The following is a 24,416-nucleotide window of genomic DNA, read 5'->3' as shown; positions in this document are numbered from 1 at the left end:
GTGTCTTGCACTTACTTTAAGACCTCAATGTATCCTTTAGCAGCAGTGACATGCAGCGCTGTGGCCTGAGTGTTCGGATGAGGGGCCAGAGAGCCACTTCCTGCCAACACAGCCATCGCATCCTGGAGCATCACTCTCTCTTCCTCTCTCCTGGCCTGATCCACATCAATACCTGAAAATTCATTTAAAAAAAAGCTATTATAATGCTTTCTCAGGCAGCACATTCCATTTTTTTTAGATTTCATAACATATTAATACATTACAGGTCATTTGAGGAACCATGAGTTTTTGTTGGTTCAAGATCAGTTTGTTCTTAAGGACTTAAAGTTATAGTTCACCCAAAAATGAACATTTGCTGAAAAAGTACTCACCCTCAGGCCATCCACGATATAGATTTGAGAAATGTAGCATTGCTTCACTTGCTCAGCAATGGATGCTCTGCAGTGAATGGGTGCCGTCAGAATGAGAGTCCAAACAGCTGATAAAAACATCACAATAATCCACAGCACTCCAGTCCATCAGTTAACATCTGGAGAAGTGAAAAACTGCATGTTTGTAAGAAACAAATCCATTATTAAGATGTTTTTTAACTTTAAAACTGTCACTTCTGGCTAAAATACGAGTCCCTAATCCATAATTACGCTTACTCCAGTGAAAATGTCCATCTTCTGTTGTCTCTCACATCAAAATCCACCCACATATTTGTTTAGAGCCGTTTTGGACCGTTTCGGCTTGTAAACGGTGCTTGATCTGTGCAGATTTCTCTCCTGATTCAGATGAGATTACTTTTTCACTGCAGAAAGCAATATTATGGATAGAGGACTCGCATTTTAACAACAGTTCGACGTTAAAACACCTTAATGATGGATTTTTTCTTACAAACACGCAGCTTTTCACTCCTCAAGACATTAACTGATGGACTGGAGTGGTGTGGATTACTTGTGGATTATTGTGATGTTTTTATCAGCTGTTTGGACTCTCATTCTGACGGCACCCATTCACTGCAGAAGATCCATTTGATGAGCAAGTGATATATTGCTACATTTCTCCAAATCTGCTGTGATGAACAAACAAACAAACTCACCTATATCTTGGATGGCCTGCAGATGAGTACATTTTCAACAAACTTTTGTGTGAACTATTCCTTTCAGGACACAAAGACCCACCCACATTCACAAAACCGATCACTGCTAACAAGCTGCAGGAGGAAGTTTATAAAAACCTTGCGCAGCTCCAGTGTTTTTAATGAAGTTTTTGATGTGGGAAATTCACATGCTGTTCCTATTAAAACCAAACATCCTATAAACACACACACATGTACAGTGAGCTTCTGTGAGCGTTTGTGCGTCGATTAAGGTTTTAATGGGATCAAACGCAGCAGGTCACGATCAGACAGATTGTGTGTTTAAGACAGATAATGTCAACCTTTATTTGTTCAAATGAGAATCTCGCAAAGAAATGTCACAGTTCAATATCAGAAATCAAGAAATAAGAAATTATATTTTGCACAAAAATAGGTCTTAAGTACTTTTTTGATCAGAAAATGATTTTAATATAAACACAATTATGCAGTCGGTAAAGTTTAGCATGAATGATTGACAGGTGAGTAGGCGGTCCTTTACTGTTGTGTCCGATGCACCAGGATAAATTAATTTTACACAGAAAATGCGATGTGATCACATGTATCTGTAAGCAGCTTCAGTGAATGAAGCACAAAACATTCAGGAAACATTTAGGCTTATCTTTAGCACTGATCATACGTGCAAACCAGTGATATTTTTCAGTATTATTTATATACTATTATAGTAATTATTATTAATATTTTGAAGAAACATTTATTTTAATATTTTAATATAATATTTAAATTTTGTGCTTTTGTCATTTTTATTAGTTTATTTTTTTTTCTATATTTCTATATAGCTTTAGTTTTTTATTCTTTCTCAGTTTTAGCTTCTGTAATTTTAGGACTTCAAATTTAACATTTATTTTAGTTGTTTGTAGGGTTGTGACGGTGAGGACATTTTCCCACCGGTTAATCGACGAGTGACAACACCGGTAATACCGGTATCACCGCGGGGGCGGGGCGTTCCCACTTTTCCTCGCTTTCAAATAGCTTAAAGGCGCCGTGCGCATTTTACTTTCACTTTCGAATTAGCGGCAGTTCGGCGTCAATTGCTTGAATGCAACAACAAAATACAACGTCAAACTCACTTTAGCCTATATATAAAACATAGAACTTTTATTAACACCATTTTGTTTTTTAAATACACCATGCTATAAGGCAGGCTATGCCTAATATAAAATAACAAATAACTTACACAAAGTTTAAATAGGTATACAAACCTGGAAATAGGCTAAGTAAACATTTATAATATATAACCAAATAAATAAGAAACGTAGAACGTTTATTAGCAAAAGGAATAAGAAAGCTTGGAGGCACGGCATAAACAGGCTTTTCAAAATCCAAAATACTGCCAAACAGGTGCTTTTGCATTTCGTTTCAAAACTAAATCATCCGCGATCTTCTTGTCCGTCTCGCCCCGCTCTTCTTGTCCGTCTCGCCCCGCTCTTCTTGTCCGTCTCACCTCGCTCTTCTTGTCCGTCTCGCCCCGCTCTTCTTGTCCGTCTCGCCTCGCTCTTCTTGTCTGTCTCGCCTCGCTCTTCTTGTCTGTCTCACCTCACTCTTCTTGTCTGTCTCCCCTCACTCTTCTTGTCTGTCTCACCTCACTCAGCCGCATTCAGTTTTTAATTGTAGTGTCTGTTCTTTAACTGAACTAAATGATTTTTATTACTATAAAAAATCAAAAAGACGGTGGGGGTCGGTGCCACGGTGGACAAGTGACGTAACCGGTGTTGCAGCTTAACTCCGGTATCACCGTCAGCACCGTCTATCGCGGCAAGCCTAGTTGTTTGCCAAGGCATCATTTTTAATTTTCAAGTTTTTTAGGTTTAAGTTTTTCAAGTATTTTATTATTATTTTTTTTTCATAGTTTTAGATTTAGTTAATGCCAACACTGGTGCGATATCTCTTAGTCTTTCTGCAGTCTCAAACTCCTTCTTTCACTCCATATTTCTAGGGTTTGAATCTCTCACCCTGTTTTTTGATCTCTGCTTTAAGCAGTCTCCCCATGACGTCCTCCGTAGCGACGTCCAGAGGAAGTTCTCCCTCGCTGTTCACCGCTCCTACATGAGCGCCATGTTCGATCAAGTACCTGCAACGGGTGGAGAGAAAAAAAAAACATTACATTGTTGCAACGGTAAAACAGTTGAAACAGTTACAACTCCACTTACAGTTGATTCCAATAGAATCTGACACAAAATTAAAAACACATAACACAGTGCATTTTAATTTGATTTAGCTTGACATATATACACAAATATGATTTTGGGGTACAAGGCATCTTAGAAGGCAGCATCATGTCATCTAGGTAGGCAGCTCACTAGATTGTGGAAATGCATTACTGACTTTGCGATCTGGATGAAGCCGCAGGAGGCCGCGGCGTGGAGGGGCCTCCAGCCTTCATTGTCTCCTCTGTTCACGTCACTGCCGCTCTCCACCAGAAACTCAACCATATCTGCATTTTCATCAATACAGGCCTGAGGACAGAACCAGAAAATGTGTTTAATCAACATAGACATCAATAATAACAAAGAGAAATTCTCCAATATAGTCATGACACTGCTAACCATGGTTATTAAAGTTTGCCACTCAGATTCTCTTCTAAAAATGTAAAAAAAAAAAAAAGTATGTTATGACTAATAATCAAAATTATAAAAATGTATGTTGTTCGGACCAGGGTTGTTATTTTTGACTAAAACTAAAACCATTAAAAATAGAAATAAAAATCAATTGCTTGAAATAAAATCAACATTAACTGAAAATAAATAAATAATATATATATATATATATATATATATATAATTTAAATGTTATTATGGCTATTTACCAAGGAAAAATTACTAACAAATTACTAAAACTTTAAAATTAAAATAAAAACATAAAATATAAACAATATATATTAAAATATGAACAAAAACTATAACAGTATATAAACGACACTAAAACAACAGTGGCTCAGACACACTATTCAGAAACATTATTAAAAACATTTTAAAAATATTATAAAAATAACAACAACAATATTTAATGAATGCTAATATTGGCTAAAACTGATATGGTCACTTATATATTGTGCATTCCAGTGTGCATTTTAGTATCATTGAAATACTATTATAGTTTTTAATAATATTTTTAATTGTTTTTATTTCTATATTGTCAATTATCATTTTTATTTATTTAAAGTTTTATTATTTTATTCTGATTTTGCTACTTTTTGAGTTATTTTTAAATGTAAAAATATATTTTTTAATTAATTTTTATTTTAGTTTTAGTTATTTTAGAGCATCAAGTTAAACTAAATGATAATGAGAAATGTTTTTTGGCAACTAGTTAAAATAACATTAGTGTAAGATTTAATATGTTATTAGATTTCAGATATCGTTTATTTTAACAAAAAATTTTTCTATATATATATATATATATATATATATATATATATATAGTTTTAGGTTTTGTTAACTCTAAAAACCTTGGTACATCCCTAATGTTAAATAATTAATAATCAAGTCTGTACATGTATTTTTCAAAAATAAGACACTGCCCTTAACCTTTGACCTTATATTAAACATAACATGCAAATGAATGAACACAATGCAATCCTTATCAGCTGAGCGCTCTGTGTCTGAATAACTCTATTGACAATCTTCATGACATTCCTAATGACATCATTACAACACTGTTGCATCATGGGAAATCTGTTTTAATGTCCCGAGAGTTTCAGTCAGACACAGCTGCCACTGGCTGCAGGCAAAACAATAATTAGTCAGCGAAGCGTTTACATGATGGATGCATTACTGTGTACACATACTGTACATGTGCAGGCTGTAATCAGGGTTGAGGAGTAACGTCCTAAAAGCAGCAGCATTACTCCCTCAACTACACTTTTTAACAGTAGCTTGTGTTTTCAAAATACTGTAGCTTTTCCAATAACAAGCTATTTTGTCGGCAGCATGACTGAACACTACAACACCACTTTATAACATCAAACTGTATTAAAGGGGTCATTTGACATTGCTATTATTTTGTGTATTTGGTGTAATGAAATGTGTTTATGCGGTTTAAAGTTTAAAAAACACATTATTTTCCACATACTGTACATTATTGTTTCTCCTCTATGCCCCGCCTTTCTGAAACGCGTCGATTTTTACAAAGCTCATCGTTCTGAAAAAGCGAGGTGTGCTCTGATTGGCCAGCTATCCAGTGCGTTGTGATTGGCCGAATACCTCAAGCGTGTGACGGAAATGTTACGCCCCTCACCGTACTGTGATGCCCTGTCCAGCCGGAGCAATGATTCAAAAACATGAAAACCCATTATAAACGAGGCATTTGTTGCATCCAGTGGGGACATAATTACAGATTATAATGACTTATACTGTCTTTTTACGCACTGCATTGCATCGTGCTCAACTCCACTCAAAATTACCGCAAGGCAAATTCCCTCACCGCGACAACCCTAAATGTTGTAAATACAACTTAACCACTGATTTGTAGTCGTGCCCTCTTTTGGAAGACCAAACAAAGTAGTTTCGCTTTCACAACGAAAAACACTGCGGCCTAGTGTGAGCGAAAGCTGTGGCTTAGCATGAGCTGAGGCCGGACTAGAGTGAGCAAAGGCAGCGGGGTCGAGAACGGCGTGCCCGGCGGATTTGACGAAGGAGCGGCAACCACATGTGACGACCCCGGGCTTCGTCCACGGTGAAAGCCGATCCGGCGATCCACAGCACTAAGTTGATGTATTTCCTCAGCGACCAGCACAGATCAGCTCCAGGCATGACGAAGCGGATACCGTCCTCTTTTGAGAGGCCAAACAAAGTAGACATGAAATCCAAGAAATCCAAGTCCAAGACATGGCGGCAACAAAAATACTACAGCGAGAAGAAAAGTTACGCCTTCTTTCTTTGCGTGAACATTTGGGCGGCGTTATGCAAATCTTCCCACACAGTGATGTAGACATGTGGGGGTGTGTTAGAACGAGCCGTTTTAGGTAGGGTGAGCGAAAGCTGTGGCTTAGCATGAGCTGAGGCCGGACTAGAGTGAGCAAAGGCAGCGGGGTCGAGAACGGCGTGCCCGGCGGATTTGACGAAGGAGCGGCAACCACATGTGACGACCCCGGGCTTCGTCCACGGTGAAAGCCGATCCGGCGATCCACAGCACTAAGTTGATGTATTTCCTCAGCGACCAGCACAGATCAGCTCCAGGCATGACGAAGCGGATACCGTCCTCTTTTGAGAGGCCAAACAAAGTAGACATGAAATCCAAGAAATCCAAATCCAAGACATGGCGGCAACAAAAATACTACAGCGAGAAGAAAAGTTACGCCTTCTTTCTTTGCGTGAACATTTGGGCGGCGTTATGCAAATCTTCCCACACAGTGATGTAGACATGTGGGGGTGTGTTAGAACGAGCCGTTTTAGGTAGGCGTGGCTGATTCTTAACTTTTATAAAGAATATCTCTTTAGATTTAACTAAACTAAAACACTGTTTGTTAGTATATTGTAGTGCAGCTTGTACATTGTTTATCTACTTTAAATCAAGTAGCTTGTCAAACATGTCTGTAATAATTGGCAAGCATTATGATGCTGCAAACAGCAGACATGCCTCGTTACAGTGATTCTACCACTGATAAAACGTGTGTTTTTAGGCATGACGCAAAAGAGGTTTTGAGGGGAAAAAAGGCCTCAGCCAAAGCGAGTGGCTCCCAGGGGAGTGCCTATAGAAATCTCCACGTACACTGCGCTCGCTCTGGTCTCTGTGTGCAGCAGAACAGAAGGCCGCTCTGTTCCTGACCCCTTCTTCATTGTGTGTGTTTGTGTTGGTTTCTGAAGAACACTGGGAACCTTCTGTATGGAGAAGGTGTGAAGTTCTCGATGGGGTCCCTGAATGAATGAGTGTGTGTGTGTGTGTGTGTATGAGTCAGAGAGCGACTGCCCTTTGCCTATGACAACAACCGCTCGTACTGCATGAAGAATGTTTTCCATGCGCTCACTGGAGAACGACAGAGAGAGAGAAAGCCTTTGGATGGAAGGCATGGAAAAACTTAAAGAGCACTGACTATATTTAATTCCTGTTACTGAGCAACAACAGGACAACAGGACTGAGATCGGGATGAGCAGCGACAAAGCATTATCACACATGCAACGATTATTACAATAAAGACATACTATAAATATGAATGTGAACGTAGTTAACTAAAACTAAATCCATTTTCATTACTTAAAATGAATGTTAACTGTAATATTATAAAATATATATATTTTTAAAACTATTTTTACTTTAAGTTTTTATTTTATTTAGTTTAAATTGATGCATTAAAATTGAATAGAAAACCTATAATAGTTTCTCAATAATAAAATAACGAAATATACTATACAAAAATTCTATCTGAATATAAATTTTAAAAAATATATATATAACTGCTGATTTTGTATATTTGAATGTTTACTGATATTGTACTATATTTAAAGGCATAGCGGAAGATTACAAGATAAATTTAACCCTTTATTGTATTTTATTTTTATATTTATTTACTCATCAATGAAAAGTGAAAACTGATATATTTTTGCATCCATACTAACAGGAATATAAATATGAAAAATATTTATAATAATAATTAATATAACTAAATAAAATAAGCAATATAATTAAACTAGAAAGATTTACTAACCAACCAGCATTTTGGACCAGAACTCTCCATTTCATAAATATGAAAATTAATATGAGCCAGTCCAGACATTCCAAAATTCATTACATTTATTAATATAGTAATTTAATATGCTATGAAGTGTTCTAGCATATACTACGTTTTCATTAAACAAAGCACAAATTGGCACACAAAAAAAAACAACTACACTTTCCATAAATGATTAAAAATTTTGCAAATATTAACAATTGCATTGCTGAAATAGATGTAAAATGTACATGCCAAGGACTGACTAAAGCTGTCTTTCTTCTGAGGAACCTTTAACAGAAGATCTGCTCACAATCCTCCCTCCTGCCCGTCCATCTGTGCACCGAACGGCTGTTTACTTTAGGACCATTAGAAAGTAAACCATCGCTGTAACTCCATCTGAGACGGAGGAGAGTGACGTGTGTGTGTGTGTGTGTGTGTGTGTGTGTAGAGGCCAAAACAGGATGACAGGATGTGACACTGATTCTGTCCAGAGCCAAACACACACACACACACACACACCAGCAGGCTGTGTGTTCCCAGGCTAATCAGTCAGAGTAACAGTGCAAGTAATCAAGAAACTGTGGTTTCATTTTATTTTATGCTCTCATATAATTCTGCATATCCATATCATGGCAACACTGAGTGCACACTAAGATATCTTTTGTAGTTGATGTGATAAAGCCTACAGATCTAGAGTATCTATATATAACATTTTATTTTATTTCATATATATATATATATATATATATATTAATTATTTTTAACTGCATTTATACATTTTTAAATGTATCTTTAAACAATCAAATAGCTTTTTATATAAATTAAATATAAAAACAAATATTAATATTTAATTCTTTATAATTAATTAATTAATTTATTTATTTATACATGCATACATACATATTGCCTATTTTTAGATCACACAGTAATTAAATATTAAAAATTATTTTACTTTGTTAAAATAATTGTAATTAATTTCCAATATTTTAATAAATTACATTTCAAATTAAATGCAGTACAATATAGACTATCATGATGTATGAATACTTTATTACATAAATAATACATCTCATTATTTATTGCATTGTGGAAATAAAAATTTGAGAGTAAAATGTGCTTAAAGGGATAGTTCACCCCAAAATGAAAATGTGATGTTTATCTGCTTACCCCCTGCAGGGCATCCAAGATGTAGGTGGCTTTGTTTCTTCAGTAGAACACATTTGATGATTTTTAAGTTAAACCGTTGCAGTCTATCAGTCGTATAATGCATGGCAATGGTAACAAAATCTATGAGAGTAAAAAAAACATGCACGGACAAATCCAAATTAAACCCTGCGGTTCGTGATGACACATTGATGTCCTAAGACACGAAATGATCGGTTTGTGCCAGAAACCGAACAGTATTTATATCATTTTTTACCTCTAATACACCACTATGTCCAACTGTCTTGAGCGCGCGCACAGCATCCGGTGCGTGAGGTGTGTACGCGCTCTGGTGTAGTTTACGTTAAAGGGGTCATATGATGTTGCTAAAAAGAACATTATTTTGTGTATTTGGTGTAATGAAATGTGTCTATGCGGTTTAAAGTTAAAAAAAGCACATGATTTTCTACATACTGTACATTATTGTTTCTCCTCTATGCCCCGCCTTTCTGAAACGCGTCGATTTTTACAAAGCTCATCGTTCTGAAAAAGCAAGGTGTGCTCTGATTGGCCAGCTATCCAGTGCGTTGTGATTGGCCGAATACCTCCAGCGTGAGACGGAAATGTTATGCCCCTTTTTACGTGTTGCATTGCATCGCGCCGCGTAAACATAAAACCATGTCTGCATTTGTGATCGGAGAAATGACAAACAACAAGTGCTACTCTACACTGCTCAAAACTCACGTTTGAATCGTCAGTGGATAATCCTTTAAATGAAAACGTTCTTACGTGAGTCAGAACAGCCGGCATTGTAGTCTACTCTCCCAGGATCAGGAAACAGTCCTCAATAAAATGTGCTGCACACATCTGAATATTTGGGTTGAAGTGTTCTGGAACAGTGTTGTAAATACAACTTAAACACTGATTTCTAGTCGTGTCCTCTTTTGGAAGCCAAACAAAGTAGTTTTGCTTTCACAACGAAGCACACAGCGTACATGGCTGCAGCGTTAACAATACTACAGCGAGAATAAAAGTTATGCCTTCTTTCTGTGTGAACATTTGGGCGGCGTTATGCAAATCTTCCCAAATAGTGCTCTTTGGATTTGAGACTTTAGTCTTTGCAACTTTACAGATCTTCTTTATGCACCAAGAGCTTGTAACACTCCAAAGAGAAAGGAACAATTTAAATCGCATCATATGACCCCTTTAATGGGTGTGTTTATATCTAGCCGAAGAGCAAGCGCTCAAGGAAGTTGGACATAGTGGTGTATTAGAGGTAAAAAATGATATAAACACTGTTCGGTTTCTGGCACAAACCGATCATTTCGTGTCTTAGGACATCAATGTGTCGTCACGAGCCGCAGGGTTTAATTTGGATTTGTCTGTGCATGTTTTTTTAACTCTCATAGATTTTGTTACCATTGCCATGCATTATACGACCGATAGACTGCAACAGTGTGTGTATTTTATTTATTTATGATGATAAAACTTGCTAAATATTTGATTATTTCCTTCTATTTTGGGGTGATATATATGGAACCTTGTTTCTGCCACAGGATTAAAAAAAGGTAACTGCAACATTTCTCTCACAATTAGGACTTTTTTTTCCTTGCAATTTTTAGTTTATATCTCACAATTCTGAGACAAAGTCAGAATTCTAACAACAACAAAAACCTGCAAGATGTAAACTCTGAATTGTGAGAAAAACATCTCTCAATTTAATTCTCATTGTGAAATAAAAAAATTTAAAAAACTTCATAATTGCCTTTTTTATTATTTTTTTTCCTGTGGCGGAAACGGGCTTCCATAGAAATATGACTTGAACATGTTCCTGGTTCTGCGTTAGATTAGAGAACGCATGCAAACACAGGTGACTACATTCATTTAGAAGAGCTCACGTGAGACTCAAAGTTGTTCCACAGAACTTCCCAATGACGTCAAATCTGAGCTTCCTACACATTCATGACATCAGCAGAGCGGCAGCCAATAGCTGCTCTCGCCACATGAGTCAAAAAAGCATGCACTTCATATTTTTTCAAGGCTAGAGTGGATTTGAGCAAAACCTTCTGCAGTTTTTTTGAAGTGGCTCTCTTCAACAGAAGCTTGTTATAATAGATTCAAGACAGACATCCACATAACCTCAAACATACTATCATTTTTCAGCAGGCTTTTTCCCCTTTTAAAGCTCTAGGTCAGGATTAGCTGGTTTCTGAGGAAAACTGTACTGTGGAAACAAAAGGATGAGACACCAAAAGCCGAAAATAATCATGTAATTAAAAAAAAAAAAAAAACATACACAGCTGAGAGGAAGAACGAAAAAAAGAACAAAAACAAACACTGAATGAAAAGGGCCGGCGTGAATTCCAGCCATTCTCTGAAGCAGCGCTGAAGCTATGAGGAAAGTCTTGCTCTGCCAGTTCAGTCTGGATGCTGGGACAGTGGAGTCAGAAGTGGGCAGGAGCCACATTAAACGGGACGGGCCGTCATTAAAACAGCATCAGCTCAGCTACCCTAAACAACTACACAGAGAGTCCAGATCCATCTGCGCCAGAGGAACACAACTATTCCAGTCCAGAACCAAAACCACACCAGCAAGGCAACCCAACAACTGGCCTTAGCGCAAAACAACACCGCTAAAACTAAATATGTCCTGGAAACACAGTTTCTGACATTATAATAGTACATAAACATGTCAAAATACCAGACTTCGGGCATTCAGACCCAAAACAGCCAATGCGTTTAAAAGTTTGTACAGTTTGCGACGAGGTTTCAAAGTGATTTCAGGTTTAAATCACCACTTTAATAAGTCTGTTATAATGAACTAGTATAACCCAACAATACTTTTTAGGATGTTTGATACATTGTATCTGGATCAATAATGCTCATTTATATTAGGATCTATTATGATCAAAAATGCATTTAGAATTATACAAAAAAACGGCTTGAATACACCTTTTGTAAAAGTTTTTTTGTGCAGCTTTAGGTCAAAATATATGAGAATAATAAATAATGGAATAAAAAATAAATTAAACAAATTAAAAAAAGGTAATTGTGAATTTTTACCTCCCAATTCCGACCGTTTCTTGCAGTTCTGAGAGAAAAAGTCAGCATGGCATTGACATTTATATCTCGCAATTCTGACAGTTTTCTTAAAATTCTGACTTTACGTCTCTCACAATTCAGTTTTTTGTTTCCGCCAAAGAATAATAATTAAAAAAAGGTAATTGTGACTCATCTCAATTTTGACGTTTCTTCTCAGAATTGTGAGGAAAGTTAGGGGGTGTGCCCGAAGCGTGAATCCGTATTCAGAAAACGATTGCCTGTTACATTACAGTACATAAAATGTAACTTACCGGTTACCACGGAGTAAGGAGAGATGACCGAGCACGATGGCGAATGATTTGCAGATCCTCAGCACCAATGACAAACATCTAATCTTGTAAAATGTGTGGCAAGTACCGCGCTTTATAGTATAAACGGAGTACGTGCTATCGCAAATCTGGAAAGTGAAAGTGAAACTAAAATGCGATCGTGCATTTAAAAGCAATTTCATTGCCAGGCATAATAGCGGGGCTCCCTGACGCCAGCAATTTATATACAGTATAATTACCCAATAATATAACTGCGAGAGAAATTATTAAAATATGTAATTTTCAAAAATCTAGTATTTATTCCCTTTAGGGGTTGTGTGTACATGTGATGGTCTTCCCGAACACGGTATTGGGATGCGGCGGATTGCGGGGAGGTGTTTAATTAACATCGTTGTATCTACCAACCCTAGAATTGTTCACTTACCTTTATTTTATTTATTTTTTTCCCCTTGGCGGAAACAGGTTTTCATAAAAATGTCTACAAGGTGTAACTAAAATTTCTTACAAACTGGTGGAATTGTTTTAATATTAAAATTCTAATAAAAAAAAAAAAAAAAGCACCAATTTTGTTTCAAAATATAAACATTTGAAAATCTGTAAAGTCAGTAGTCACCCTAGTCAAGTTTAAGTTTTATTAATAACACATATTATAACTTCTTTATGAAAAGCCATCTTTTGTTTGGGTCAAACACTAATAATCTGACTCAGCACACTAATTAAATAGTGTACACACCATGCATTTGAGTATTTCACTAATAAAAATTCTACTTGATGCTTACATAATTGATATTTTTAAACGTTATATTTTTTTGCATAAAACAGCATGTTTGTTTGTTTTCAAAAATGCATGACATACGAACACAAAGATAGCATTTCTAAAGATTTTTAAGAGATGCCTCCTGTTCATCATCTCTAGACATCGACCACACAAGTTGAGAACGGCGCCCAGAAAAGTTAGTGAACTTTCGCAGAAGTTTCCGAACCGAGTCAAGCTTCAGCGAACAATCGAGCGTGCTCCGGGTACCTGATGCAGCGCCGTCAGCCCGTCTATATTGGCGTGGTTGATATCTGCTCCCTGTCGCAGGAGCTCCGCCACCTCCTCCCGGTCCCCGGCGGAGCAGGCGGCCATGAACACGGCGCCCTGGGCGAAGCGCACTCGGGCCCGTCGGTTTCCGGGAGCGGAGGACTGGCTCCTCGCCTCCGCCCCGGTCCGGTCCGTCTCCGAGCCCTGCCACCGCTGCAGCTGATCCTGCCGCCGCTGCTTTGCCGCTTCGGACCGGGAACGGTCAGTGGCCGCCATCTTCCTCCCTCGCTCTCTCCCGGGGAGTTTCAGCGCATCAGACAAGTGATGTCCGATTCACGTACGAATCGTTCTTTCGAACCGACTCTTTCGAACGATTCACTCGGACTGATTCCTGTTTGTGAGTCAATCGGAATCGAACGAAGCGAATCGCTGAGGATGTTCACAAAGCATAAATAGGCTACTCTATATTATCTATTTTTAATAGTTTATCAACAACTGGCGTTTTTTTCAGTTCAAACCAATCTACCATTACTACAATAAATCCATAAAAAAGTCGCCCTAAAAACTTGTACGCATTACAAGTAACGAGAGTTACGTAATCAGATTACTTTTTTCCAAGTAACTAGTAAAGTAACGCATTACTTTTTAATTTACAAGAGAATATCTGAGTTACTTTTTCAAATAAGTAACGCAAGTTACTTTTTTCCCCAAATTATTGACTGGCAGCTCTGCTGTCGCCATGCTGAGAGAAATCAGATGTTACTGTAGCTCTGAAATAAATATGAATATGCATTATCTCACTCACACAAAACACAGATTCAGTATTCCTCAAAATGAATAAAATAATGCAACTCAGAATATGACGCAAACCTGCAATAATTAAATGTTAAACAACACAAATATGCTTTATGTATTTAATCCCTTTCTATTTTGCTTCTGACCTTCGATGATTCAGTTCAGCCGTACTAATAAGCACTAATTACTCCAGACAAACATTTGTGTCTTTGTTTATTGCTGAAGTGTGTTGAAATGTCTTCTTCTGTATTCTACTGTACTTTCCCTTCAGCCTGAGGCGCATTCATTTCACTTCTGGTGTGAGAAGGCTTTTATATTTGCCAAAAATATAACTTTTTTATTTAAAAACAAGCAAGCAAGCCCTGTCCAGATTTAAAAAGTAACGCAAAAGTAACGTAACGCATTACTTTCCATAAAAAGTAACTAAGTAATGTAATTAGTTACTTTTTTATGGAGTAACGCAATATTGTAATGCATTACTTTTAAAAGTAACTTTCCCCAACACTGATAATAATATACAAGCAATCAGCAGAGCTAGATTACTTACAAATCGTAATCCATTACTGATTCCAAAATGCATGACACAAATCGTAGTTAGTAACGTAATCCATTAGATTACACATTTTAGGTAATATAATCAGACTACTTTTTAATTACTTTTAAATGTCTTCTGGCCTAACTTGTTTATCACAGTGATTTAAATAGGACAATGTTGTACCATATTGATATAAAAATGCAAAGAAAAAGAAAATATGTTCCATTCGTTGTTATTTACGACATTAAACATTACATTATAAAGGTTTCCCAAACTGGGGTCGTGAGTTCAATGAAAAGCTTATAATTAACTAAATCATAAAAATGTACAATTAAAATAAATCATCTTAAAATAACATCAGTCCAAACAAAACACTTACTAAAAAACTCAATATTTTATTTGTCTCCCTGCATTAACCGTGAACATGCAAATGTGATATTTAATTACTGAAATATTTATTTTAAAATCTCAGGGGTACTTAAAGTAAATATATTAGGTGAAAGAGGTTTGGGAATACCTGCATTACATGTAAATAAGAAATAACGTGAATTTGTGCATTTGAAAGACAAAAGCCTTCCAAAGACTTAGTAATACATGCTTATATAACCCACTGAGTGATAATGCAAATTACAAGTACAGTACAATAGCAGTATCGCCAGAGCATATGGTCACATGGTTTGCTTTGAATCAGTCTACATGCATAAACCTTCAGAAACCGCCTCAATCCGGATCACTTTACTTTCTCGGGTTTAAAACTATGCTGAGGTGCCTTCAAAACATAAATCCTGATGAACCAGGACACGAGAGACACATCCGAGGACATTCTGAGGGAAATTGCGTTTCTTTCTGATCCGTCTTAAAGGACTGTTCCTGGTTTAATACAGATTGAGCTCAATTTTTGTCCTGTTCTTCAGTAAATACAGTAACACACTTACAATGGAAGTAAGCAACAAATGTGAAGCTTGTATTTTTGGTAAAGCACTTACATGAATTATTCATCAAAAAGTGTATTATTTCGCTGTAAAGGATGTTTTTGAGGTGAGACCAATTTTCTAGGTGGATGATCTTCTGCTTATGCAATGCTACTGATGTGATTCATGTATATAAATATATATGTACTATGGTCATGGACATTAAAATCTCTGCTTTAAAAAATTCAAAACTCAAACTTCTCACAAAGATTTGCAAAGCATTTGCTTTCTTTCTGCTGATGCTAACCATCAGGCACCGAAATGTTCTACTCAAGGTTCCTCGGCATCATCACAGTGCATTGTGGGATATAATGGTCTCTCAGGCCCAGAGGTTAAGGGAGCAGGCTGGTGTTCAGGGCTCTGATGGGACGCATGGTAAGACCCTCCATTGCGTCTTGGGTGGCTCAGGGAGCTGGAGGCACTGGGGTGAGCCGAACTGGTGGTGAAAGACCCTCGGAGGTCCAGACTGACACAGAAAAAGCCTGGCAGGAGTTAGCGCTGGTACCGGTCCAATCGCAGCATTGCGTCCAGGACTGTGGAGCTGCCCCCGTAGACCCAGCCCGGGAGCAGACGTGCCACACTGAAGCTGGCCGGGACAGACTGGGAATGTTTCAATTCCAGCTGATATGAAAAGCTGAGAGAGAAAGAAAAGTAAAAGCTTCCGGTTACATTTTTGAAAATGTTGTCTATTAAGTAGGGTTGAGCATTTTAGGCTCCTTTTTAATCAGTGAGTGCGAATTTGAATTGATTAGGCATTGGAAGATGAAACATTCTTGTAATAAATGTACTTACATATGACTTATAAAAAAAAATTTTTTTTGCTTTTTTAGTAAGACTTGTTAAAAAATATAATCTATATACAAAGATTTTTCTCTTTTAATTTTATATGTATGTTTATGTAATTATATATATATATATTAGTGCTGTCAAACGTTTAATCACATTACTACTATTTATATTTATGGTTTTAATGTCACTAGATTGTACAAAATGTTATTTAAAATTTTAACTGAACATCATTCAATTTAATTTGAAGAGATTAAACATCCTTATGATACATTTACTTACAATATATATAACTTGCAAAATTAAAACAACTTTTTTTTTTATTGATTTTTTAATTGATTAGGAATTCGGAATTGGAACATCTTTAAAAAAATCTTATATATATATATATATATATATATATTCTATATTTTATTACTACTACTTACAGTATATACGATTACTAAATTGTAGATTAAACTTCTTAAAATGTATATAATATAACTATTATTATATACACTAGTAATGAATAGCATAAATAGTAAAAGATTGAACGACGGCTAGAGGGAGAGTGAAACCTGTGTTCAGCGCACCATATATTTTCTCTTTTAATTTTCGGCGGCCGAAATTTCGGTGATTAAGATTAAACATCCTTTAGATAAATTTACTTGAGAATAAAATTGTAGAAAAGATAGCAAGCAGAGCTGTTAAAAATATGAAATAAACATTTTAAAGTCACTAGACTGTAGAATATTATACATTGCTACATGGTTATGTAATATAAGTAACTAACTATCACGATGTATACTGCTACCATGATATTAAATGACTTGGAGACTGAGCTTCTGGTCAGACTGTCCTCTCCGAGTCTGTGTTTGTGCGGTCTCTCTCTCTCTCTCTCTCTCTCTCTCTCTCTGCTCCTTCATCCAGCCCACATCCTCCTGAATGTCTGGCAGCCACTCCAACAGTCTGAGAGAAAGAGTTCAATTAAAGAGATTTCAAATTGGGATGACAATCACCAGCGTAAACAAAAATAATATATAATATAATAAAAAAATATTTTTTTTACATTGTGTAACATGTACATTATTTATTTATTTTTTCAAGTTTATACCATGAATTTATTAATACCTGTAATTATAATAATTCTATATCAGATGAGTATTGCATGAACACCTGCTCTGACAATATCTGCAGTGTCCATAAAGTCTTCACCTGATGCTCAGTGACGGAGCTGATTCCAGAGGAAGTGTGTACGGTAACAGGATGGCAGATGCTTTACATGTATGCTTTACAGATGCTTAGATGCATTCTGACTGGCAGCATGTTGCTTAGCGACTGCACCAGACTCCGCCTCTCCCTACAGGAACAACAACACAGAGTCAACCTCTAACACATCACAAAGGTACTTCAGAGAGTACCAGAATAGTCAGCACAGTCCTGTTGTCTGTCAGTACTCTCGGAGGAAGGTGTTCAAAGATGTGTTCCTCGATGCTGGAGTGATCCAGTGTTTCTCTGTCCTCTCTGCTCTCGGACTCTTCATCATCCTCACTGTCAGACTCTTCCTCAGCCCCTCCATCAGCTACGGCCAGCATACGGTGTGGACCTCCATACTGTAACAGACCTGAAACACACTCATACACACAGCGAGGAAGAGATCTGAGATGAATCTTATAGAGAAGGTTCACAACAATCTACTCAGCTACTTGGAGTACAATACACAAGTTGTACTGATGACATTTATTGGGTGTTATATATATATATATAGAGAGAGAGAGAGAGAGAGAGAGAGAGAGCTGGGTAGTAACTGATGAACATGTAATCTGGATTACGTAATCAGATTCCAAAAATTAAGTACTTGCTATTAGATTAAATTACATTTGAAAATACTCGGAATCAGACTACAGTTACTTTTTACTGATTACATGATTACATATTCACACAATGGCAATACATTATACATCATTTATTGATTCCCCCTAATTCCTCTTTTTCATATTTAAAAAAAGCTTACCACTCATATACATTCAGAAAGTCTTCCAGACCATTCACACAAAGACCATGTGGCCATAATTACACAGTAAACCGAGAGGCCACACAGCATTTGACCAAAATCATTTCAGTTTTAAGAAGTCTTTTCTCAATATTTCAACATTGCATCAATTGCTGACACTCATTTTTATATGAATTATCGGTCAGTGGGTTATTTAACCATGTATTAATGGTTATATCTTTGGAAGGCTTTTGTCTTTCAAACACATTAAAATGCACAAATTCACGTCATTTCTTCTTTACATGCAATGCATTAATATATTAATTATATTTGAAAAATATGTATACATTAATAAATTATATATGTAAATGGAAAAAAAACTAAATAAATAATCAAAATGAATTATACATAAGTAAATGTATATATAAAGTTAAAAAATATAAATAATGAAATATATAGAATTATATTTAATTTATACTATATAAAGTTATATAATAATAATATTTGAAAAAATTTAACATATAAATGAATGAAACATATAGAATTACATTTAATCTATATTATATAAAGTTATATAGTGATATTTGAAAAATAAAAGTATACATTAAATGAATAAGTAATTAATCAAAAATAATTAAACATAATTAATTGTATATATAAGGTTAAAAAGATCAATAATGAAATATATAGAATTATATTTAATTTATATTATTATATTATATTCATAAATATATATTAAAAAAAGATACATAATTATATAATTATATATCTCTCTCTTTTATGATCTGTACTGTCAGTATTGGTCACTAGAGGTCTCTCTAACACCAGTGAAACTCTTCGGCATCAGCCTGACTTTCCGCTTCATTACAGCTGTGATAAAAAAAAAAAAATCTTCAGCAGCACAGCTGTGGGCCAGCAGACAGATATTACACTTTTTGCAAAACTTCGGCTCATTGTGTCAAAACTTTACACACAAGCACACAAGACACAACACTGGGAAATCAAAACCTAACAATTCTTTGTCAAAATGTCACTCTGATGACAAAATGATACACACTTGCATCATATGAATAGACTTTCAGATTAGCAGCAACACACAACTGTACTTTATACAAAACACTGCAGTCTTTAATTTTCACTGTTTTTATTCAGTTCATCAGGTAGCATTCTGTGAAGCTCAATGCAACACTTACAGTTTTTGTTCTGTTTTTTTCCAAAAATGAAAGCACTGAAAGGTTACAAATGACATCAACTCAATACTGCACATCACAGTACTATAGTACAGTACAGTACAGTAAATGCAGTAATGCAAAAATAAAACACAAAATACACTACTGTAAATACAGAAAAACAGGCCAATTGTGCGTGGGTGGGATTACAGATCCTGCCGTCTAAGTGTTTTCAGGTGTGTGTCTAAGTGTTTTCAATCACCCAATGTGTTTTGTATTTTGAATAGATGTGTTTTCCCAATGGTACCCATGAGATTTCACTTATGAACGAAGTGTCTTATGTATGAAATAGTGTGTAGGGTGCAGGAGCAAGTGTGTCGCAGAATTGCAACTGAAGTGCAAAGCAGCGCTTTTGTTTAAGGTATGGTTACACTGTGTTTAAGGTGCAGTAACAAAAGCTTCAAGTTTTGTTACTTTGGTCTAAGCATGTGTCTATAGTGTTCAAGCAATAGGCAAAAACTGTAAATGCCATTCCATGAACATCCTGTGATAACTAGAATACCTGCCCATATCCAGGAGTAAATCAAGAGTTTTGGAGTTTTGGTTTGGTGAAATACACTGATGTAAAAAAACAAAAACAAATCTGCTCGCTGAAACATTTGCAAACGACTCACCGTTTCTCTTGAGGAAGTGTAAAGCATCTCTGTATACCTGCTTCCACATATTCTTCATCACCTGAGGAGAAGAAAAGCACAAGATTAATGTCATTTTGGCAGTCAGTGTGTATTTATAGGCCATTTGAACAGGGAACAGCCAGCATACAGTGTTAAACGAGGTGTGTGTGTGTGAGAGAGAGAGAGAGAGAGAGAGAGAGTGTGTGCAGCTCACTGATCTGACATCACATGATCTAACTCCACAGACACATCCACTTCAACTGTTTGACTCGTTTCTTCTACTTCAGATGCAAATCACTGGCAGTTTTTATAGTGCCAAATGAGACACTGAATGAGATTGAGTTTGTAAAAAAAAAAATAATAATTTAATTTAGAGCTGCACAACACAATAACAACCACTAATAAACATAAAAAAGAGTGGAAAGAGAACGAGTAAATCTAAAAAAAACAACGAGAAAAAAATGAAATTATATTTTGCGTAAAGAAATGTAAGCTTTTGCATTGTGACATTATTTGCGTGATAATTAACCACATTTTTCCCCTCACTTTTTAATTACTGTCATGCGAGAATAAAACAATTGTACATTATTAGAATTGAAAAAATATAAATTTTAATGAAAGTAACTTGTAAAAAATGATAATTAACCAAATTTTTCTGTCAAATTCTCTTTACTGTACTGTAAAAACATTTTTTTTTTAAATATATCATTTTAATGAAAATAATATTGTATCATTATTTTCTTGATAATCAAATTTCTCTCAGATTCTCATTAATGTAAAGTGAGAAAAAATAATTATACATTTAAACAGTAAAGTATTTAATTTTAATGAATATAATGTTGTGACATTATTTTTATGACAATTAACCACATTTGTCTCTCAAATTCTCATCACTGTATTGCAAAAAATGATGCATTATTTAAATTGTGAAGTATTTAATTTGAATGAAAATGCCACAATGCAAAAATTCTAATGGTTCTAAAAATAGACTTAATTTTCCTAAATCATTTAAAAAATATTTTACAAATTAATAGGAAGCGGAAAACCTAAACAATAAGAAAAAGAAAAGTGCCGTTTAAAGGGGTCATATGATGTTGCTAAAAAGAACATTATTTAGTGTATTTGGTGTAATGAAATGTGTTTATGCAGTTTAAGGTTTAAAAACACATTATTTTCCACATACTGTACATTATTATTTCTCCTCTATGCCCCGCCTTTCTGAAACGCGTCGATTTTTACAAAGCTCATCGGTCTGAAAAGCGAGGTGTGCTCTGATTGGCCAGCTATCCAGTCCGTTGTGATTGGCCGAATACCTCAAGCGTGTGACGGAAATGTTACGCCCCTCACCATACTGTGATGATGCCGAGCGACGAGACAAAAACATGAAAACTCATTATAAACGAGGCATTTGTTGCATCCAGTGGGGACATAATTACGGATTATAATGACTTATACTGTCTTTTTACGCGTTGCACTGCGTATCGCGCTGCGTAAACATAAAACCATGTCTGCATTTGTGATCGGAGAAATGACAAACAACAAGTGCTACTCTACACTGCCCAAAACTCACGTTTGAGTCATCAGTGGATAATTCTTTAAATATAAAAAACGTACTTACAGTCTGTGAGTCAGAACAGCCGGCATTGTAGTCTACTCTCCCAGGATCAGGAAACAGTCCTCCATAAAATGCGCTGCACACATCTGAATGTTTGGGTTGAAGTGTTCTGGAACAGTGTTGTAAATACAACTTAACCAGCGATTTCTAGCCGTGTCCTCTTTTGGAAGCCAAACAAATAGTTTCGCTTTCACAACGAAACACACGGCGGTCTACAGTGAGCAGAGGCGGGTGTGCTTGAGAACGGCGCGGCCGGCGGATTCTACAAAGGAGCGGCCGGCGGGCTTGCGGCAACCGCATGTGACGACCCCGGGCTGGACTCCGCTTCGTCCACGGTGAAAGCCGATCCGGCGATCCACAGCGCGAAGTTGATGTATTTCCTCAGCGACCAGCACGGATCAGCTCTAGGCATGACGAAGCAGATATCGTCCTCTTTTGGAAGACCAAACAAAGTAGTTTCGCTTTCACAACGAAGCACACAGCGTCTTCACGACATGGCGACGGCAACAACAATACTACAGCGAGAATAAAAGTTACGCCTTCTTTCTTTGCGTGAACATTTGGGCGGCGTTATGCAAATCTTCCCACACAGTGACGTAGATATGTGGGGGCGTGTTAGAACGAGCCGTTTTAGGTAGGCGTGGCTGACTCTTAACTTTTATAAAGAATATCTCTTTGAATTTGAGACTTTAGTCTTTGCAGCTTTACAGATCTTCTTTATGCACCAAGAGCTTGTAAAGAGAAACGAAAAATTGAAATCGCATCATATGACCCCTTTAAAAATACACAAACAATACAAAATTCAAGGAAAAACACAAGAACTAGAGCAAAGCTCAGAAAGCTGGCGAAGGTCACCGAACAGTGGGGAAATGAGAGAGAGAAGGTAAACAATCGCTCTACTCACTGCTTTTACATCCAAAACATATTTATCCTGGCACAACATCTGAATCCAAATGAAAACAACGTCTTTCTCTACAAAAGCATCAATGACTTCAGAAGGTAACTTTTAAAAACAGAAGTACTGCTTCCGCAAGCTTTCACAGCATTCTAGCAACCTTTTAGAGAGATTTCCGTCCTGATTTAGTGGTGTTCACTATTTCAGTGCCGTATCACCATTGCTCATGTTGAGTGAGTGATTTAAACAAACCCATAATAATAAGTAATAAACGTGACCTGCATCAAACATTCAATGAATAAACATAAATCAATAAATTAAATATGCTTTGGATTGCACATACAATTTCATTAAAAAAAAATGGTTTCTTATTGTTTTTAAAAGAAGTCTCCTATGCTCACGAAGGCTGCATTTGTTTAAATAAAACAGTAATACTCTAAAATATAAATACAATTTAAAATAACTGTTTTCTATTTTAATAGATTTTAGAATGTAATTTATTTCTGTGATGTAAAGCTGAATTTTCAGCATCATTACTCCAGTCTTCAGTGTCACATGATCCTTCAGAAATCATTCTAATGATACAGCATTCTATGATACATTTTTACATTTTTTTTAATGAATTTAAAGTAATTAAAGAACAGCATTTATTTGAAAATACAATTATTTTCTAATATTATAAATGTCTTTACTGTTGATCAATTTAATGTATCCTTGCTAAATAAAAGCATTAATTTCTTTAAAATAAAAAAATCTTACTGACCCACATAAACGGTTGAACGGTAGTGTAATCACTTTATCATATTCTAAATAAATAAATCAGAGCCTAAATTGACAATGTGCCGTGCTTTAAACAAATTAACATTGTAACTGAATTGCACCACATTAAATGCAAACTTTATTTTAATGTGTGATATAGTTTTTTAATAATGCAAGAAACAATTTTGCCTTATTTTTGTTTAGTCGACTAGCAGCAGTAGTCAGGGGCGGACTGGGACAAAAATTCAGCCCTGGCACTGTAGCCACACCGACACAGCCCCACCCACGGACACACACATTCACTACTTACATTTGTGTACAGATGGTGAAATAATATAAGCAGTACCATATACTATGTAACAGATATTTAAACATTTAATGTATGTGTCTGGCAAACAATGCTTACTACTTTTTAAAGAGCACACGTTTATAACAAATTTACACATACAGTAAAAACAGAAGAAAAAGAATCTGAGGATGTTGTAGAGTCTGTGTGCTGTCTGTTTATGCCATTCGTCTGCTGTTACTGTCATTCTCTACAGTATGCTGTTCTTTGTTGTCACTGTCTGTCTGTTGGGTTTTTCCTACCTCTACCACACTCCTCTCTGTCTCTGCTTGGCCTACCGTAGCATCCTTCCTCACAGCACTGGTGGAAGACCAGGGGTCTCTGGCTGCACTGATTCCAGCAACATCCTAGTTCATGAACACACTATAGGATGTTAACATTACAGCCAACTATTTTCTCACTGACTGCTCTCAACATTGGAATACACATGAATACAAACAAGTAATAATAGCAAAAAAGGGAATAGAATATATAGCAAAAACTATAAATAGTAGCAGCAGTAAATCCTTTTTGATATACAATTATTTGTGAATTAAAGTATGCTGAAGTGTTGCTAGTATGTGCTGCATGT

General features: G+C 36.1%; 2 protein-coding genes and 1 long non-coding RNA gene across 3 annotated transcripts in view; all 3 read right to left on the bottom strand.

The window, feature by feature from the left end:
* LOC107561184 (protein phosphatase 1 regulatory subunit 12A) overlaps positions 1-13,659 on the bottom strand; it is a 29,552-nt gene extending 15,893 nt beyond the window's left edge. Inside the window, exons 1-4 of the mRNA XM_016245564.1 lie at positions 13,329-13,659; positions 3,467-3,597; positions 3,094-3,212; positions 16-172 (exon numbers count right to left, since the gene is read on the bottom strand). Coding sequence (XP_016101050.1) covers positions 16-172; positions 3,094-3,212; positions 3,467-3,597; positions 13,329-13,604 — 683 coding nt within the window. The 5' untranslated portion in view covers positions 13,605-13,659. The remainder of the gene's footprint in view (positions 1-15; positions 173-3,093; positions 3,213-3,466; positions 3,598-13,328) is intronic.
* On the bottom strand, positions 2,556-2,711 carry LOC107561185 (uncharacterized). Its single transcript, XR_001605820.1, has 2 exons — positions 2,678-2,711; positions 2,556-2,645 (listed from the first exon to the last, which is right to left on the bottom strand). It is a non-coding gene; the product is annotated as an uncharacterized lncRNA (long non-coding RNA).
* Positions 13,660-15,981: 2,322 nt separating the features above from the next.
* LOC107561137 (patatin-like phospholipase domain-containing protein 2) lies at positions 15,982-20,288 on the bottom strand. The gene is made up of 6 exons (XM_016245504.1): positions 20,231-20,288; positions 17,852-18,018; positions 17,703-17,783; positions 17,610-17,671; positions 17,225-17,363; positions 15,982-16,263 (listed from the first exon to the last, which is right to left on the bottom strand). The coding sequence occupies exons 1-6, from the start codon at positions 20,286-20,288 to the stop codon at positions 15,982-15,984; spliced, it is 789 nt and encodes a 262-aa protein (XP_016100990.1).
* Between the last annotated feature and the right edge of the window lie 4,128 nt (positions 20,289-24,416).

Source organism: Sinocyclocheilus grahami, unplaced genomic scaffold (assembly GCF_001515645.1).
Source record: "Sinocyclocheilus grahami isolate Dianchi unplaced genomic scaffold, SAMN03320097.WGS_v1.1 scaffold759.1, whole genome shotgun sequence".
NCBI lineage: Eukaryota > Metazoa > Chordata > Actinopteri > Cypriniformes > Cyprinidae > Sinocyclocheilus > Sinocyclocheilus grahami.
The sequence above is the reverse complement of the archived record's forward strand: the minus strand, read 5'-3'. Positions and strand labels throughout refer to the sequence as shown.

Coding starts and splice junctions, on each gene's coding strand:
- LOC107561137 (XM_016245504.1), bottom strand. CDS start 20,288: ATGAAGAATATGTGGAAGCAGGTATACAGAGATGCTTTACACTTCCTC. Junction 17,784..17,851: donor TTGAACACCTTCCTCCGAGA/GTACTGACAGAC, acceptor GTGATGTGTTAG/AGGTTGACTCTGTGTTGTTG. Junction 17,364..17,609: donor GCTCCGTCACTGAGCATCAG/GTGAAGACTTTA, acceptor TCTTTCTCTCAG/ACTGTTGGAGTGGCTGCCAG.